The 19,924-nt window shown below is 36.0% G+C and overlaps 1 protein-coding gene across 4 annotated transcripts in view; it reads right to left on the bottom strand.

Annotated features, from left to right (window-relative positions):
- The window catches only part of LOC134527077 (zinc finger protein 26-like), a 124,641-nt gene that overhangs the window by 44,032 nt on the left and 60,685 nt on the right, over positions 1-19,924 (bottom strand). The window contains exons 9-13 of one of the 4 annotated variants that reach the window (XM_063359418.1): positions 19,139-19,237; positions 11,526-11,600; positions 9,218-9,343; positions 8,499-8,698; positions 7,552-7,813 (exon numbers count right to left, since the gene is read on the bottom strand). In XM_063359418.1, the coding sequence (XP_063215488.1) occupies positions 7,552-7,813; positions 8,499-8,698; positions 9,218-9,343; positions 11,526-11,600; positions 19,139-19,237 (762 nt within the window). The remainder of the gene's footprint in view (positions 1-7,551; positions 7,814-8,498; positions 8,699-9,217; positions 9,344-11,525; positions 11,601-19,138; positions 19,238-19,924) is intronic. The other 3 variants (XM_063359420.1, XM_063359419.1, XM_063359421.1) reach the window with 3 other exon arrangements.

Genomic DNA, 19,924 nt, shown 5'->3' with positions numbered 1-19,924 from the left:
TTGTAAGAACACTTAATTTTTTTTGAAGAAAGAAGGAAGTATTGTGATGAACTGAAACTGAAAAAAAAATTATTATCAAGAATTTTAACATTGTTTAACGAATACTGAGAAACTAATACATTAATTTAATTTGTAAAGGAGAGCTTCACTAACAAAACAATTTCTTTAAGTATTGAGAACTCGAGCCTCTGAATGTACCTATGAGAAGTATCTAGATAAAAGTTTTACATTTTTATTTTAATGAAAACTTGATGTTTTAATTGATCTTATGCGGAATCTAGATGTATGTTCAGAAAGTAAGGAACTAAGAAAATTATTATTTTTGTGAAAGGAGGAATTTATATTTATATATGGAAAAATACAATTTTTAGTTTTGAGGTAGCTCGATGGGGCTCGAGCTCTGTGAGGGGTGGTTATGTTGCGGTTTGAAATTTTGCATGGTTTTTGAAATCAAATTTAGGGACTGTACTGACGGGACTCTGGGCTGGCTGCTCTGTTCACTCGTCAGCGCAAGTGGCGTGACCATGTAAATGGGGCACGGGGCCGGCGCTGCGCACTGTGGGCTTGCAGATTTTTGTTTGTTGTTTGTTCGGCCGCTCGCTGGCGCGGTCACGGTCCGCAGTCACTGGGACGCGCTGTCGTAACAAGCCGCGCGGTGTGGCCTGCACGTCGTGGTAGAGGGGCGTAGCCTTCCCAGATGTCCTAGTGAGTTGTTTAGTAAATTTGGCTTCAATAACGAGCGGTTGTTATGCTAGGCGCGGCGGTGCGCGTGAATTTAAGCGCAAGTGAGTGGTAGCTCGGGGCTCACTCAGGCGGAGGCTATGGCCGTCGTCTGTGGTAACGAGTCGTTTAGTTCGTAATGTAATTTAAGGTATTTTATAATGTAATCGTCTTCAAGCTCACTCTGGCGGAGGCTATGTCTCTTGTCAGGGGTCACGAGGTGTTAGTCATAATTTTTAAATGTAATGTTCGTTCAGGTTTTAAGGGCAGGAGAGGCACTTACGTTAGGTTTTAAAGTAATCTATCAAGAAATGCTTATTGGAAAATGTGAGTATTGAATTATCTTTGTCTTAATTTTAATTATAAATTATGATGTATTCGGAAGGATTAGGGAAAAGCTTAGTGAAGTTCTCTCTCTCTCTTGTATGGTCTTTCAGTAGTTAAGTAAGTACTGAAGAGATTGTGGTTGTAAATTGTAATCCCGATATGAAAATGTTCGTTAAGACTGATTTTGATTATTTGACTTTAAAAATAAAATCATTTTAATTTAGTATAAAGTTATTTTTCAAATTCTCCTTTAGTTCAGCTCTCACCAGACATCCTGTACGGGATGACGAACCTATTCACTTTGATCCTAGGTACATTAAAGTATTTTATTGAGTTAAGAGGAATTGTGATTAATACCTTTTTGTCAAGCGAGTGTCTCAAGAGTTACGACTCTTTCCCCCCCCCCCCCCCCCCCTTTTTCCCTCGCGACTATATATATATAGTTATGCTCCTTATCTATATGATATAAATATATTACAAAAAACAAATGTGATGAAGGTTTTTCATGCAATTGAATTAAAAGGAAGTACATATTCATTAAATTATAAGTTTTACTCTCAAAAATAATGTTTTGTGTGGTTATACGAGTACACATGCACAGGACATAAAACCAAACATATAAAGACAAATTCAACACTTTACAAATACATAACTAATACACATAATGACAAGGGATTTAAGAGTGAGCGTTACTTAATTTTTTTTTTTGCAGATTGGAATGAAATTTTGTCAAAAGTTTTATTTAGCTACTGTTGTTGTCTGTACGTAGTTTCAAAATTTTTCATAACATTTTAATTGAGATATTAAACCTTAAGTTTTAATAATTTAAAGCAGTTTTATACAGAATTTTAAAAAGTCTCGTCTGACGCGTTAACTATATATGCATGTAACATAGTTGTATACTAAAATAAAATTTCTTTTTAATAGGTGCAATAATTCTACCAAAAAATTATTAAATTATAAATCTCTGTATGATGTAGAAGTGCAGTCTTTTATGAAATCGCCTTTTACACGTTACTAACATATTGTAGAGAGATAGGGTGAAGCCCTTAAAGAGACAAAGCACCATGGATATTTGTTAAGGCTAAAATATGTCAGAGCTATATCTGGGAAAGCCAAACGATGATCAGCTAATATTACCAATTTTTCACACGTAGCGAGTGCAGACGTTTGTGAAACTATTTCCACCTAAGTTTGTATTCGACGAATCAAAATGGAAGTTAAACTACATACAGTAGAAAGAATACTGCATCGTTTGATACCTAACATATGTCTGTGCACTGCCTGGAAACTCTAATTGAAGGTTTGTTGAAAGTCCAATATCGCGTTGTTTTTGAAATTTTACACGCAGTCGTTTAAAAATAATACGTGCTGAAGAGTGCTGAAGACTGCTGCTAAGGATTGAGCAGCGGGAAATTCTCTGAACCAGGTACTACCTGCTCGTAGTGGGGACTGGCGAGACCGCGCTAAGCCGCTCTTCAAGATCAGGAAAGGGGGCAGTGCATTGTTACCTGCATTTTTCTGACCACTGAACCATGGAAGTGCAGAGTATATCAGTGCTGTCGTTCAAGTTCCTTGTGCCAGCCAAAAGAAACTTGCATCAACAGCTTCTATGTTCAAAGATGTAATTAGTAATCATATTGAATTCTTTAACATTAATTTTTATTAACATTACCGTATTTTTCCTTGTTCACATACAATTTGGTTTATCTCACACATCTGCCTCGCTACTCTCAGTACGCCTTCATGGCCAGTGGCAGTACACCTTGTTATCATTAAGGCCCGTTATGTAATGACACGGAAAAGTAATCAAACTGAAACACATCTCGTAAATGCAAGACGACCATTTACGGTACTCCGTCAGCTCGTTCTACAGTGTACGGATTTTACAGAAACATAACAATACTTGCGCCAATAAGCGTAAAAAATACTGACGTCACGCAACATCATTGTAAACAAGCCCAAACGTGAAATTTTAAACATGCATCGGTTTTTATGTTTAGTTTACGTTGTATTGTGCATGACGACTTCTGTTTGATGCATTTAACTAGTCAAACGGCTTATAATTAGAGACGCCTGAATTTCGCGAATAGATTTCGTGACTGGTTGTATTGCATATCACTGCATCTCATATTCAAGTAACTGATTGGGTGCTTGTTACTCTCGCGCGTCTGGGCACTTAAAAAAATATATGTCAAATATTGTACCACACGTACGCTAATTTATGAATAATCACTTACTGTAATTTGTATATCTCGGAATGCTTTATACACAACACATTCAGTTTTGTTTTGATAAAACTTAAACAATTAGCTTGTCTGTATTTCACGGTAAATTTATCAATGTACTGAAATGTCACTTTCGGTTTTGAAGAAATAAGTTTTATATATCACACTGTATCAAAACATAAAATTGTGTGAATTAGCACATAACAAACAAGGTAAACAACCTAGATTTCATAAAATCATTGCTACATCCACCGGTTTTAAAGTCACGATGTATGTAGATTAACCGACATGCCGAAGGCATTACTTGTTGGAATTTCGCGCTTAATCTAGCTCTAAAACTAAATATTTCCATTCGTTAAAAGTGTGCCACCAATATACTTCTGTTTGTTTATTGACCATCGTCGTTACCCAGCCTTTTTTGGCCGTTCAAAAATGGTATTCCTGAAAGAGAGGTGTACACCAAACTAGACTTTTTTGATATTCCAGACAGAAGAAATGACGTCTTAAATAATAAAGCGGAAACAACTAGCAAATACATAAATATTCTATGGGGAAGGTACCTGAGAGTAGGGTATTGTACCGAGTGCAGACTTGTTACTGGGCGCCTGTAGGCATCTGCGTGCCCTAAGGTATGATAAGCAATGAAGCCCTGCAATGGTGAAGCGCTTGAATGAGCGGGACGGTGGAAAACGGGAGATCCCTGAGAAACCCCGCCAACCACGACATCGGAACGATTCCTACATGCGAAATTCCGGGCTTCTGCCCCGCTGGGATTGAACCCAGATCGCTTTGGTGGGAGGCGCGGACCCTAACATGACTATTCAAAAACAAGAATAAAATGGACATGTACATGGTATACGTAGTGATAAAATAGTGCATTGCTATTAGCTGCATGGAAGGACGCATGCACAAGAGTTCGGCATTGCCCATTTCTGCATCTCTCTTACGCTTGCGGATGCGGATGCGAATATGTGTACACTTACGTGTGAATGTAGAACGAACTTAGTATCTTACGTTTCCCTTTTCGTGATACGTATACATTTGTGTGTCACGGTCAAACAGGCCTAATAATTACTTGCATAGCCGTTTCATAAATAAGTACTTAAAATTAAATGTACAACTCCTGTGCCCAGAAAACTGCTTGTAACTAAATAGGCACTTCGTTAGCGATGCTAAGACTTTGCTGCAACTATTTTAGTATTATTTTAGTTTAATTTATTAACATTTCTGAATGCGTACTGCTGTATTTTCGTAAAATTAATACCACACACGTGATGCCACGAAAGTTGTTATTATGGCATAGTTGTAATGCACTTGTTAATTAAGTCTCTATTGTTTTATATAATCATCCAAACTACACTATTAATTTCAACGACAGTTTGTCATTTATTTGGAAAAAAAATTATCTTGGTTTTCATCTGAAATAAGTGCATATGGCCTGAACACTGGCAAAGTACACTGCTTTCAAATAACACTACAACAATATAAGTTACAAAAAAATAGAAATAAAACTTTTTTTATACATCTGGTTATTTACTAGAAATACGTTAATGGAATTTTAAAGAAAATAGACCCTAGTTAACTTTAAAGAAACCGCGTCTCTATGAAGATTCGAACCACAAAACACTTTAATCTTTACATTGCTAACTAAACATACCCCAGAACAAATGAACAGTAAGCACCAAAACAAAAATATTTAACAGAATTATTAGCATAAAATGTAGAAAATAAAAAACCTTTTTACAATAGCATAAATATTACAATATACAATAAGCGTGCAATAAGCGTGGATGTGAGTGTCTCATAGTGCCTGGTTGTAATACTACTATAACAACCATGATTTAGTGAATTATTTTGGACATACGTCATTTCTGTTTAGAACTGTTAGTCATGTAACAACCTCCAAAAACCAAATAAATAAAATATTAAAAACAGAAAAAATAGTTTCCAAAGAAAAACAAGACTGAGTCGGATGTATTCGAACACAGTCTGAACCAGCAAGGAAAATAAAAATAAATATGGACAATAGTACAACGAAAAACATTACAGACCAAATATTTAACCTCAAAAAAACTAGACAGCACAAGAATTCCGTGAAAGGAACTTAGTCAAGAAAAATAATATATTAAACAGACGAACACAGTGGACATACAGTGAGACAGCTTGGATGCAAGCAGACAGAAAAAATGGACAACGCAGCAAACACATAAACACAACGATGAAAATAAAAAATTCTATGAACAACACAACGATGACAGCACTAACGAACACAGAAGTTGGGCGGGAACAGATGTCAGTTCCCGAAACGTCGCAACTACTGAACATATGAATATGAATATGAATATATATATATATATATATATATATATATATATATATATATATATATATATATATATATATATATATATTCCACAAGTATAAATGACTTCTCACAATCCTGAAAAGAATTTTCATTTAGAAGTAAACTTTAATAAATAATTTTAGTTTTCATTTATATTACATGATAGTTCTCTCACGAATTGTTTCATTTTTGTTTCATGAAAAAATAGCAGTATTCTCATAACCCTAAAGATGTTTATTAAATTTAGTATTAGTAAATAATTTACTGCCTATGATATATATCAAACATTTATAAAAGTAAAATATGCACGTGTTTTCTCGTATAATCGTCACACATTTTATTCTAAAATCAAGTTTGAAAAGTAGGGGTGCGATGATTATGCGTAAAAAGAACTTTTGTTAGGTAAAGTTATTCATAAAAACAAAACCCGTTCATGGAAAGTACGTTTATTTAAATAAAGGTGGAGTATACAAGAGCACGCCAAACAATCTATACTAATAATTCCTTAAACAAAAACCATTCTTCAACTTTAAATAGAAAAACCAAAACTCAAACGCGAACGCAAGACACTTGAATGTGACGTGAACTAATGTGTCGTAGTACACACTTGCCACAAAAGAATACGGGCTATCAAATGTAGTTAACTCGGCACCAGACAGAGAGCGCGCGTTGCATCCAATCGGCGAGATATCGATATTCGACTACGTGCGCGCACTCTATACGGGAAGCAACATAACCAAACATGAATGATACGCTGGCTACATTTTTATAAGCGGTACGCCGCGGTAACGCAGACAATAAGATAAAGGAAATACTGTTTAAAAACGTCTTTAAAAGAAAATTTACACGTCAGATAACTTTGTATTTCCGTTAATTAAATAAATAAGTGGTAATGACCGAAATTAAATTTTAGATTATACCTACACCGCGGCGACGCAGACGATCAGATAAAGGAAATAACGTTTAAAAACGTGTTTATAAGAAAATTTACACGTCAAACAACTTCGTATTTTTCCGTTAATTTATTAAGTAAGTGGTAATGACCGAATAAATATTAGATTTCTACTTTAAAATACATTGTTTTATACGGAAAAGATACCTACACAAAGCGCTCGGCATCTACTAGCGGGACCAAAAACATCATGCGACGTTTACACGAGAAGTTTTTTATCCCAATTTTGACAGCCTAAAATATGGTTGTGACGATTACGCGCGTGCGACGATTATGCGATAAAACATGGTAGTTCTCTCACAAATTGTTTCATTTTTGTTTCATGAAAGAATAGCAGTATTCTCATAATCCTAAAGATGTTTGTTCAATTTAGTATTAGTAAGTAATTTACTGCCTATGATATATATCAAATATTTATAAAAGTGAAATTTTTATTTTTTATGTTTCATGTTTCTTACCAGATGCCAATATTTTATCCTCAATGTGTATACAGTGCTGCCAACTTCGAGACAGTCTTAGTAACCAAATTTATGATACAATAAAATCCCCGTAAAAACAAAGAAACGTTTAGACCAAATATTGGACTACAAAAAATCAACACCCTGTTGTATTCAGTATTAAATAACCGAAATAAATTACACACATTTACAAACCACTTAATATTTAAAAACCTAAGAATAAGATTCAGGACATTTATTTTACCAAATGTTAAAATAAATTATCTTCCAGACATTTAATTAAATTTCTATTCTCATAATAAATATAACACTACACAGTTCCACACCCGGGCATCTAAATCAGATATCTGTAACACTTAATTGAATTGTGCAGGGGCATAGGTAGAAAAGAGGGGAGAGGGATAATTCCACCTCTTCCCAAAATTCTATAAAAGCTATCATTCCCACCAACAAATGGAAAGAATTTGAAAGCAAACTGTGGGCAAATGAAAACCTGCGTACATGCAGAAATGTGAGTCTCACCTGGCACTTGAAAGGCTTCTCTCCGGTGTGGACCAGCTGGTGGGAGTTGTAGTAGCTCTCGGTGCGGAACTCCTTGCCGCACTTGTCGCACTTGTACGTGCCGGAGCCGTGCGTCTGCAAGTGTCGCCGGAGGTTCCGCTCGCACAGGAACACCTTCTCGCAGTACGGGCAGGGGAAACTATGGCTGCACGTCGCCACGTGGTAGTCTAGTGCTTCCGGAGTCGAGAACTTGCTCTTGCACTTCATGCAACGATGGTACCTGCTGAATGGACAGTTTACACTTTTATTTTTTTTTATGTTTGGCTAATCGGCATCAAGGTCATCGAGACGGTACTACAACTTACAACACAGACAAGAGATACCGGGGAAGAAAAAAGGCCATAGCCTATTATGAAGAACCATCCAGAATTTGCCTGGAGAGGTTTTGAGAATCCATGGAATGCCAAAATCAGGGTGGTCAGACTGGGTTTCAAACCTGGGTCCTCCGGGATGCTAGCCCGGTGTCTAACCACTGTGCCTGCCACCTTGCTCCATTTAAACAAACAAGTAGGATGGGATGCTCTCCCTGAAGTGAGACATTCTACCTGTCCTCCACTTGAGGGCGGACAGGGTCTCGGATGCTGCTTCGCCACAAGCCAGCCGAGTCACACAAGGTGTCTGGAAACAAATGAGACCAAGTGCTGGTCCTCGACATTAGGTACCATCAGTACCTCTCTCTTTGGCTAACAGATAGAATAGATTCTAGCCAGTGTACTATTCCTTTTCACGAAGTCAGAGCAGGCCCCGCAAAGGGCCTCGAAAGATACAGACAAGTCAGTGCAGCGTAAGGTGTTAAGTTTTCAAGTTCTCTTTTATGGCAGAACCAATTGCCATAGATTCGCCAGTCTAATAAACACAATTCAGCAACACAATGCATCACTTCAAAATATTTTCACCTGAGCACTTACTTGGAACTTGCTCGTTTTTCAGTCCGTTTGTGTGAATTGTGAACATATTGATGAATGCCGACTTCATCTAACGTTTTGAAAGTTTTAGAACACACGTGACAACGGTACTGCACTTCTGCGGTGTGTTCCTCAGTGTGACAGACAAACGATTCCAAATCATTGAACATTTTGTTACAGTTTTTCTGTATGCATTTATATACCTGAAACATTAATGACAAAAAAATTAATCCAAAAACATGTCACTAAAAATACTTTTAACAGTATGGTGAAGACTTAATCAAGATCTAGCACAAATCCTGTGTTTTTTTTAAGTTTATAATTTAAAAGATAGTGTTGCATTATATTTTTTGTTGAAGTAGATAAAATATATTAAGTATGATAAAGTGTACAACACATACATATAAAATACATATACATATGGTGAAATTCAAAAGAATATATGGTAACTTTTAAGCTGCAAAACTTCTTACACAGTAACATCTTTTCAACTGATTTTATTGCATGAAAACCTTTTATTTATCTGTTAGTATTACAAACACATATCTAAAGCAAAATGTTGTAAAAATACTCAGTAGATACTTTAAACATTTAAGCATTTAATAAAACAGTTCTCCTGCATAAACAAAGTCCAATTTATGAACTGATGGAACATTAAAGAGCTTGAAAATTATTTTAAAAAATTGTCAAAAATAATAAATACAAAACCAAAAAACACTTACTTTTTCATCTGAATGTTCTTTTAAATGGGTTTTTAAGGCAAAATATGTAGAAAATACAGTGGAACAATACTGGCACATATACGATTTATCTACAAATGCCTTGCCTTTTCCAGTGGTATCTAAATTCTGTAAATAAATAATTTACAGTTAAACATAATTAAAAATCAATCTAGTAAATATCACTCATTTCTAAAAAGTACCAATTTAAAACAGTAAATTCCATGTACACATACCTACAGCAAATATAATTTTACAATGGATAAAATTAACATACCCCATTCCACAATAAGCAACTAAATTTTTCATAAGGTTTATTTTCTTATGAACAGATCTGTAAAATAGTATTATTTCATTAAAAGTAATGAAACATCATTTGTGGATGAAGTAAGAACAGAATATCAATAATATTATTGCCATTGGCAACTTATACGATCCTACTAATATTATAGAAGCGAATGTTTGTGCATGTTTGTTATTCCTTGACGCCCGAACCGCTGAACGTATTTGGATGAGGATTGGCATACAACTAGCTCATAACCTGGCTTAACACACAGGCCACATATTACTAAGAATTTCTGTTCCTAATAAAGTGAAAAAAGGGTTAAGTTCATTTTTTAACAGAAAATTATAGGTCATAGTCATACAAACACTGTGTGTGTGTGTCATTTCTCTATGTCCGCCACACGGTCATACATATAGTTAGGACTGGCCACTTCATATCCTTCCCCTTGGTGAGACGCATCCGCTTAGTGATACTTGTGGCGGCTAGCACTAACGTCGTTAATAAAAGTTCAGTTTTGAACTTTGTCAATAGATATCGTTGCCTTGAAATTAAAATATGCTATCATTTGGGGCGTCCATCACTTCTTGAATTTTTGTTCGTTTGTTCTACATGCATTCCTATACCAATCATCCAATTGCAATGAAATTTTGGCAAGTTACGCGCATGCCTGCAAAGTTTGAGTTAGTACAACTATTTTACAATAGGTGGCCCATGAATCGTTTAAATAAACGTGTTTATTTTATATAGTTTAGCGGCAATTCGTGTGTTTTCGGTGTATAAGTGAACACACATTACAGAATTGAAATGAATTAAATAGAAACAGCGATAATTCACAGAACTGAATTGAATAAAATACAAACAGCGACATTTCAGTTTGTGTGTGATATAAACAAAAGGTAGTCCGAGAGTCGTTTCAACAAATGTTGTTTATTTAATATTATATAGCGGCAGTTTGTCTGTTATCAGTTTATGCATGCACGCATAGCACCATTAAATAAAATAAAATATAAATAAGAGAGTGAGATAGAGAGACAGAGAGATAGAGCGAGGTATAGAGAATGAAATGGAGTTAGATAAAGAGATATATAGATATAAAGAGATATATAGAGGCATATATAGAAGTACAGATCTGTATATAGGGGAGAGGGATAGAGATAGTAGAAGATATAAATGTATTTATGTAGAGATAAGAGATATATACGTAGATATATATATGTAGATAGAGATAAAGAGAGGTCTAGATATATATATATATATATATTTAGAGAGATAGAGAGATGCTTTGTATACGTACCTACTTTAAACAAATTACAAAACAAAATTGAATGAGGCATTGCAACACATACTGAGTATTAGCTAGATACTGGAATCTTTTCAATCAGAGTAATCATTCATTTTTCCACATTTTCTATAGTGCTTTATATAGTTTAGATTACATACAGACCATCCATTTGTAAATATATAGAGGTAAAAAACTATACAATGGCAGTACGTCTGCCGGGTTTTGCCCATGATAGAAATTATATTGCACACTTGACATTCCAATTAAGAAGACAATTATTGTCTACATCTGAATTCCAAAAAAGTCCCCTTCATCCTGTGTTCAGCCTGGGCAACACAGGGTACTGCAGCTAGTATTAAATAAATCAAATAGGTAATGAAAAATGATGATGGTTAATGTTTTTATTGTTTATTAGCTTTTAGCTTAATACTGCAATTTATTGCAGAGAGAATATTTCATGGTAAATGTTTACTGTTTATTAGCTTTAAGCTTAATATATTTTTAAACTGCAGTTTCTAATTTCATAATATATTTAAATATATACTAGGGTTTTCAGTATGCTTATCTGGTCATCTTTAATATTTTCTGGTTAAATATTTGTGTTTGATTAACGTGCAAAGAAAAAAATTGAACTAGGGAAAATGTGATTGAACTACATAACAAACTCTGCATACTAGGGACTACCTGAAGCAGGCAAGTATACACAAGGCACATGACTTACCTTCCAACAGTGCAACACTCACCTGATCATCACTGGTTGGCTCTTGTCTGTCAGAGCTGTTCTCAGAAGTTCTCGAAGACCTCTTTGGCAACGTCTGCTGCACACCGGAGGCAACACCAACTCATTACTAACAGGAAGTAACATGCACACTAGGCTAAACACAAATGTTTACTTTTTTATAGACCTGTGAAAACATAGCTTTTTTCTTTAAATTTAATTCGTTGAATTGTTTTTTAACAACACATAGCTTATACATGGCTTTCATGCAGAAGCAATTGATGATTAATGTGGTGAATATGAATACCTAAAGATCTATAATAGCCATATTGAGGTTTTTATTGACTAAGGCTAGTTACATCAGACCCATTAATATGTATAAATAAACTGGGTGTGTATACATTATTATTATTATATACAAAAATTGTTAACCTTGTAACAGTCCAAACTAGGGCTGGGCCGATACCACTTTTCACCGATTCCACCCATAGCGATTGTTATGGGCCGATACTGCCGATACTAACCAAGGAAATGTTTGTATTTTTTTAGTTTCATATTATAATGACAGAGTACCATCAAACGGTCAAAACACTTACTAACATGCATCAACACACACAAATACTTTTTTTTTCAGCCCACATGTTTAAGTATTGCCCAATTTTGTTCACAAGGGAATAAAAATATTAAAAATAAAATCCTTATATTTTAAATGTTATAAATATGTAAAAATAATTACAATGTAAACCGTTCTGAATGCTTCATATTAGGCTAGGTAAAAAAAAAAATGTGTTGCATACACTTCAAGCACTACTATCACTTGCCAGGTTTCAAGACACTGATGTTTTTATTCAGAAACACTAGCTGTCGTAGTTTCTCGGGATTAACGTACTTCGTTTCTTGGTAAAGATTAAGCCAGCAGCACTAAAAAGTCGCTCTGATGCCACAGAACCAGCTGGTGAAGACAAATATTTCTGTGCAGCTTTGCATAACCTAGAATGTGGTGATGTCTTCCAATATTGTAAAGGGTCTGAATTTATTGGTACAAGTGGCTCTGCCAAATACATTTCAACCTCAGTTTCTGGACACAGGTAAGTTGTTGCTGCTGGTGTTTTGGTTTTATTTATTATACTGGAGTATATATTGAATGCATACCTTTCAATTTTTTGGATTCATGTTCAACTATAGATACAGTACATGGAGTGCTTAAGGGTGGTTGACATTCATATCCTCTGATCTCTGCTATCAAGTCATGAGTTGCAGCAGCACATGCATCAGCTACTGTAAATACATTTTTTTTGAACCTGGGGTCTAAAAGTGTTGCAATGGCGAACTTACTGTTTGTTTCAATGCTTTTGAAACGAGTGTACATTGAATTAATCATGTCTTTTTGAATCCCCTTCAGCCCTGAATTCTGTTCTGTCAGACAGGTTAGTTCTGACTTGATACCATTTACTGTTGGGATGACTTCTGCAATTGTCACATTTTCATTGCTGATATTAAGAGTAGCCATACAAAAACACTTGAAAGTGCTCAGTGCTTGTTCCAAACGAGACTATTCACTAGATGTAAACTCAGTGTGTAAATTTAGTTCAGGGATAAGCCATGTAATTGCACGCCGCTGCTCAATCAATCGCTCCAGCATAAGATAGGTGCTGTTCCAACGACCTGGTTCATCTTGAATCAGACGATGGGTGGGCTCGTTATGGTTTCTCTGGAAATTTTTCAGCAGTTTTGATGCACTGATTGAGTGTTTGAAATGTGTAACAATTTGCCTGGCTTTTGCACAGGCATCGGACACATTTCTCTGGTTCATCAACGTTTCTTTAATAACTAGCTGTCGTGTATGAGCAGTGCAGGGAATGTGACTACAACTTCCCTGAGCAACACCATTTACCAGGTCAATTGCATTGTCTGTGACAACAACATGAACTTTGCCATTTATGTCACACTGTTCAAAAGCTTCATTTAGCATTGTTGCAATACTGCCTGCAGTATGTTTTGCAAGTGAAAATGGCATAACTTCTAAGCAGAATGTCTGGTACACAAAACTGGTATCAATAAAATGGGCAGTCAATGAAATAAAAGCTTCACGTGTGTGAGTAGACCACAAATCTGATGTCAAACTATTGTGCTCCACACTTGTAAAGTTAGCCTTCACTTTATTCTGTACTTGTTCGTACAGGTCGGGAATTACAGTTCTTGAGAAAGTTTTTCTGCATGGTATTTTATACCTGGGTTCTAGGTATGATATTAGGTCACGAAACCCCTCACTTTCTACAATACTAAAGGGAAGCATTTCACTGCAAATCATTCTGCCGATCAACTCGGTGATTTTTATATGCTTTGAACTGCAAGTTGATAAAGGCATTTTTTCCTCAAACATGTCACTGATTTTATGGAACTTATTTTTAAACTGGCTGTAAATTGGTATTGTTGTGGATAGTGGTGGTGAGATTAAAAAACTAGCACATTTATTTCCAGTATCAGAAAGTACAGAAGAATCACTGCCAAGAAAAAGTTCATTTTCACTAATAACATTAATTTTTTGGATTCCACTGCTGCTAGGTTCTGGTTCTGGAGTCTGAAAATATTCAGGCGAAGGTGGTTGCTTTGTTTCCTTTAAAGTCATAATTTTCATTTCCCTGCTATGAATTGAGTCCAAGTGTTTTTTCATGTTTGATGTGGTGAATCCTCTTGACTTAACCCCACCTCGTGATATTTTTACATGGCAGAAAGTGCATGTAGCCTTGGTATATTCATTTGATTGAAGAGTGAAGAATTTCCAAACATCACTTCTCTACCCAACCATATCATCACACTCAGAAAAATCTTTAAAATATCACTTTGGGTTTAGATTTTAACAATTCAAGCTAACGTAAATACTAAATTGTGAACAAACACAACAACATAACATCAGCAAAGCCATAGATATATAAATAACATGTAGAAAACTACTCAGACGTTCTTCAGCAAATGTTTCTATGATTGCGAGTGCTATAAACGTGATCGCGAGTGCAATTTACTTTATCGCGAGCACTGGTAAACGTAACGTGAGGCTGTCTTTGCTCTACAGTTGGCAATGAATTTTTTTAAATTTAATTATTCAGTTTTTGTTCAGTGGATCCGATATGGAGTTAAGGGCTCCGGGATATAGAACAAGTCAAGTCAATTTTATACAGATAATACATATATACTTACATACTGCATAAGTACAATTATTAAATTAGTTTTGACTTACAAAAATACCAGTTGCATGAAATACTATTCCTTAGTGATTTTTTTCTAACAAAACAATATAACACAGTTTAAGAACTGAGGTATTGGCGCGAAGTATAGGCAAATATTTTACACATGCTGCCAAAGCCGATACTCTGAAATCAGCCGATACTTAAGAATCGGAATCGGCATCGGCCCAGCCCTAGTCCAAACCATGCCTGGCTATGACAAAAATCTGTTACTTTTACGTAAAAATAACCAGTAACACCTTGAAAAATTTTCTGGGCATTAAATCATTAAAAATTAAGTTCCAAATTATTACACTCAAATGATAGACAAGGATTAATGAGAGAAATTTCTTGCTAAATTAAAAAGAATTTAAACTTAAGTTTAGTTGATTTATTATTCGGTTAACCAAAATTTCGAAGAAACTACTTTCTAATGACAAGACAGTTCCATTCAAAAGGACGACAGGGTTTCAAAATTTAAGTTCACCTAGACAGCTTGTCAATCTGAAACAAATAGTGATATGTCCCCTGAGCCAAACTAAACCATGAGAAAAACCATTTTCTTCCTTATTTGTAGTAGAATAAACATTAATTCAGGTTAATGTTTTAATGTCTTCATATAACATAATGGTCTGAACCAAATCAGTATTAGTTAAGGCGAATGCAAGGGCACTTCCATTTAAATGTATCATTTTTTTTGTGTGTGTTATATTTGCTCCATTTATAATACTAAAAAAATTTTTGAACTTATTAACTGGGGGGAAAAACATTTAATAAACCTTGTGCCGGAAATTAGGCATTTCGTAACCTTTTTTTAATTTTTCTATAATTTTAAATTTTTTTGGGATTTCTTATTTTTTTAATTTATTTGGTTGTTAATGGGGTGATTTACTTTTTGTTAGGCCGGTGTACGCCACGTATTTAAACTTTGTGCCAGTGGACCGAAGCCCCTTCCCAGGGGGCCAATCTGATATTTTTCTGTCTAATGTGGACATGGTCAGCCCAGTTGAAATTTCTCTCGCCTGCAGTCACGTCCCGAGTTTGTAATATTATTTCTCTTCATGACCAAAATCGCATAGAGCAGCTTCTGGCCTGCGAGCTGCTTCTTCTTAGAGGGCTGCTGAGGATAGCAAGTCTCGTCACGAAGCAGTCTCCAGTGGACCGACGTTCTCAAGCTAGTGGCGTTTTCTGTCCCCCCTTCCTCTCTCTCCACCTCACATTAGTTCTGAGAAATCAAGCTAGGAGCAATGACCTAACAGGACGATGGCCTAATTCAAGGACCTTCTCCCTGGTCCGACAGAGACGTCCCCGACATCTAGCGGCGAAAAAAGTAACCGCAGGCCTGGTCGCCAGCGTGCAGAGCTCACCCTCGTGACACCTAGTGGCCAGTCAGCTCACCGCCTCAGTTAGTTCCCCTTTACGCCGCTAGAGAGCAGCGCCGCGGCGCCCTTAAGCCCTATGCTTCCTTCTCGCGGCCTGTTGAAGTTGATTCTTTGTAGCTTCCTGTTACCGCCGGTAGAGAGCGCGCATGTCGTGTTGTTGTCACGAGACCTCGGGCACCTACACATGTTTTCGGCTCTGAGCCGAACCTTCCCCCCCTTTTTTTCTTAGGGCTGAGCACCCGATTTAATTAGAAGCTTTGACCGCCATCGCCGGCACTTAGTTCTCCGAGCTCGGCTACTGACCACGTCTTCTCGGCGTCCTCTGTGCTAGGAGGATTTTCGCGGCAACGGCGAATTCGTGTGCACAAGAATGTAGTCAGCTTGCTTTAGGGATGTGATCCCAGTGGTACAGTAGCCAGTCAGATGTAGTATTTAGAAGAAGTCATGATTAGTCAAATTTTTTTTATTTTTTTTTTTTTACTTTCCTAAAAATTTTAGTTTCTTCCGTGCATCCGTGAATTCTCGGTACGCGCCATCGTGATGTCGGCGCGAGACACCTCGCGAGCCCTGATTTCACACCCTGTTTGGTGAGTAATCCAGCCTTTTTTTCTTGCCCAAATTCCCGTTTGTTGGTCTTTCGCGCCGACTGTATATGACTGTCTGGACGCAGGTCTAATTCGTTTTGAATTTGGGCTGTGTTTCAGACAGGGTCAAATTTTCCGGGGAGAGAAATTGCTCCCCGCATGATCTTCGGGACCTGCAGCTGATTTCCCCCTTTAGAAGAGTTTTCCTCTCGGTCCGACGTCATCCTGGGAAGACCCGGGTGATATGAGCTATATATATATATTCCACTTGCAGAGAAGGAACTAAATTAATTAAAAAGATACCAGCGAGCAGTGCTTTAAGAAAGTAATCTTCAGGGACATGTAAAATCAAGGAAACTCATATATATGTAATCGTTGGGAGAATCAAATTGTGGTGCTATACTTGAAATGTTGTTAATGTAATCATTTGTTTGTTAAGGTGTAATGTGTATTGTTTTAAATAACCCCAGGACGCCCCCTTAACTTGTTACTTACTAAGATCTTTATTGTCATGTTGAAATAATGCGAAAACAAAATCTCTTAATAATAAACCAGGAAAACCTATAGACCAAGCTATCGATGTAGTGTATTTATTTATCAAATACCTTCTTCATTTTATCGATCCACGAACTCCCCAAGTTACTAATGTGCAGGGAGTGTAAATTTTGTCTTGTGCACCGCCTCGTGCCCCCTCTGGTAATTAACTTTAATTTTCTTTGTATTTTTCCCAGCAGTTTCCAAGGACTTTTTATTAAAATAAAATAATTTTATTTTGAGGCACGAGGGGCGTTAAAACCTATCAAAACAACAACACATCTTGCGCCAAAAAAATTTATAAATGTTAATAATACTATAGAAGTGAAAAACATGTATACAGTAGACTCCCGATTATCCGGGTGTGGGTTATCCGGTTTGCGGGTTAACCATGCCATATTTTGACAAAAAAAATTTATGACTTTTTATTTCTGTGCCCACACAATGGCAATGACACTTATGTAGCATTAAATACAATGCAATGAATTAGTAATGCAATGAATTAATAATGTGATGAAACATTAAACAATAGTTTGCTCATTCAATAGACAATAGCTATTAGTTTCCTTCATTGTATATTTTTTCCAATGATGCCTAAGTTTTAGCCAACATTTATATTCTGCCATCTCCCATGTCAGCAGCAGCTCTGGAGAGAAAAGACAGAAGCTTTAAGGGCTCCGCCTACCCGGACACACATACGGTGTGCAGAGCTTCAGGAAAAACAACGCAATTTGAAAACTACTCAAGATATCCGAGTGGGGTCTGTTTACGAAAAGCATTTTAGAGTTCGCTGAGGGCCGAAAAGTACTTTTGATTCCAGATTAAGTTTTTAAACTGTAGTTTTAGAATAGTTTAAATGACTAAAACGCATGTTTTCAGAGTGATTTTTAGGCGTAAAACAACCAGTATAGATTCTTGAAAGCACTTAAGGGACTTGCATTATGCCTTTATCATCATATCTCGGCCATATAATGTTACAGTCACCGCTCAAATTTCAGAGTTATCCTGTGACGACGAGACAACTGCGCGGCAGTTCAGAGCCTTGCGCTTAGAGGCGATACCGTGCTAGAAGCACCAACGATCGTCGCGCTTATCATCCCGCCTCACCTACACACTTACACCCCTGACGAGGCGGGCCCCTTAATGGCTAGTTTACCTCACAGCTACTAACATATGCTAGTTGCAAATCATGGCAGAAACACATCTAATACATAACAGTGTCAGGGATTACTTTAACAGGTTTGATAATATTTTTAATAATAACAAAAATTAAGTTTATGCTTCTTTAAATCTTATTACAACTGAAATATATCTCTCATATATTTTGTAACTCAGAAATGTTGGTAGCACCTAAATAGGAATGTTATGCCCAGGCCTTATTATATAAACAATGCAGAACGTAAATTATTAAATTTAATTTTGGGTGGTTTAATTTCAAAATGTTATTAATATTTATTTTAATGTATGCCTAATGCATTTAGACATACGTATATAGTACTATATAATATCTTTAATGGGAGTAGTTTCTTTATTAAAATTTTAGTCAGAAAGCACACTTACCTGATTAGAAAAACAATGATTTTAATTAAAATACTGTCTTATTGAAAAAACGCATGTGACTTAGTTTTGTTTTGATTAGCGCTCTGTTTTACTGGAATGAATTAGGGCGTTACTTCGAGGGGTGTCTGTTACAGTGTTTGTCTAGATAGTCGGGATAAAAATAATTTCAGTTTTTTTTACTTTGCTTTATGTTTTTCAGTTATCCATGGATCCCTCGCCAGTTATTACCCCAGATAATTGTGAATCCACTGTACATAAAAATAAATAAAAATAAATGCTATGAAGTATGTTTATAAATGCTATTTTCCATCATTTATACTTAAAATCAGTTATATTTACGACTGCAACACTCACTTGGTCATCACTATTTATTTCTTGCTTGTCACTGCTGTTCTCTGAAGCTATTCCCAAAGGATTTTCTGGCAATGTCCGCGGCACACCACGTGGCCACACCTGCAAATTGCAAACACCAATATGTATCATACATATGTACAAGGTAAACTATATCCTTGCGACATAGTTGTTATGCATTAATTTACATAGTTTATTTCAAATAAAACTTTTAACTGCTCCTTAAATGATCCTGCCAACTTGAAGACCGAGCAGTGTGCCGGGATAGGGTTCTACAAGTTGAATACTATTTGTCACAATTAAACCATTTTTCTGATTACTTACAAAAAAAAATTACTTCACTGCATTGCAAAGAGGAGATTATTATAAGAAAATTGTGAAGAAGTTTGTAGGTTTGTGTTTCTGAGTGTTTTTTGTTAAAAACATAGAAAAACAAACTTGCCATAACTTTTTCACACTTTTTTCCTACTGCCATGTTCTTCAATCTACGCAGTGCAGTTTTTGTGTGAAAGCGAATTTGTGAAAATTAACTGAATATGGCCTAAGACAGGGTTTATAAACTACGAAAGAAATGTAAGCATTCAAGAAACACAAGATGCACAAAGTTTTATATCAACATTTTCACATACCCATTTATAAACTATGCAAGATGCAAAAATGCAGTGCAAGCATCTGTCAACTTCCAACTTCTTGCATTTTCGACAGCCATATTTAAAAAGAAGTGTTCCAAAAAACTTAAGATGCAGGTATTATGTGCATAGAAGGCCATAATGATTTTAATGCGTAAAC

The sequence above is a fragment of the Bacillus rossius genome, chromosome 1, assembly GCF_032445375.1.
Source record: "Bacillus rossius redtenbacheri isolate Brsri chromosome 1, Brsri_v3, whole genome shotgun sequence".
In the NCBI taxonomy this organism is placed as follows: Eukaryota; Metazoa; Arthropoda; class Insecta; order Phasmatodea; family Bacillidae; genus Bacillus; species Bacillus rossius.
Note: the sequence above shows the minus strand (reverse complement) of the source record. Positions and strands in the feature narration are given on the sequence as shown.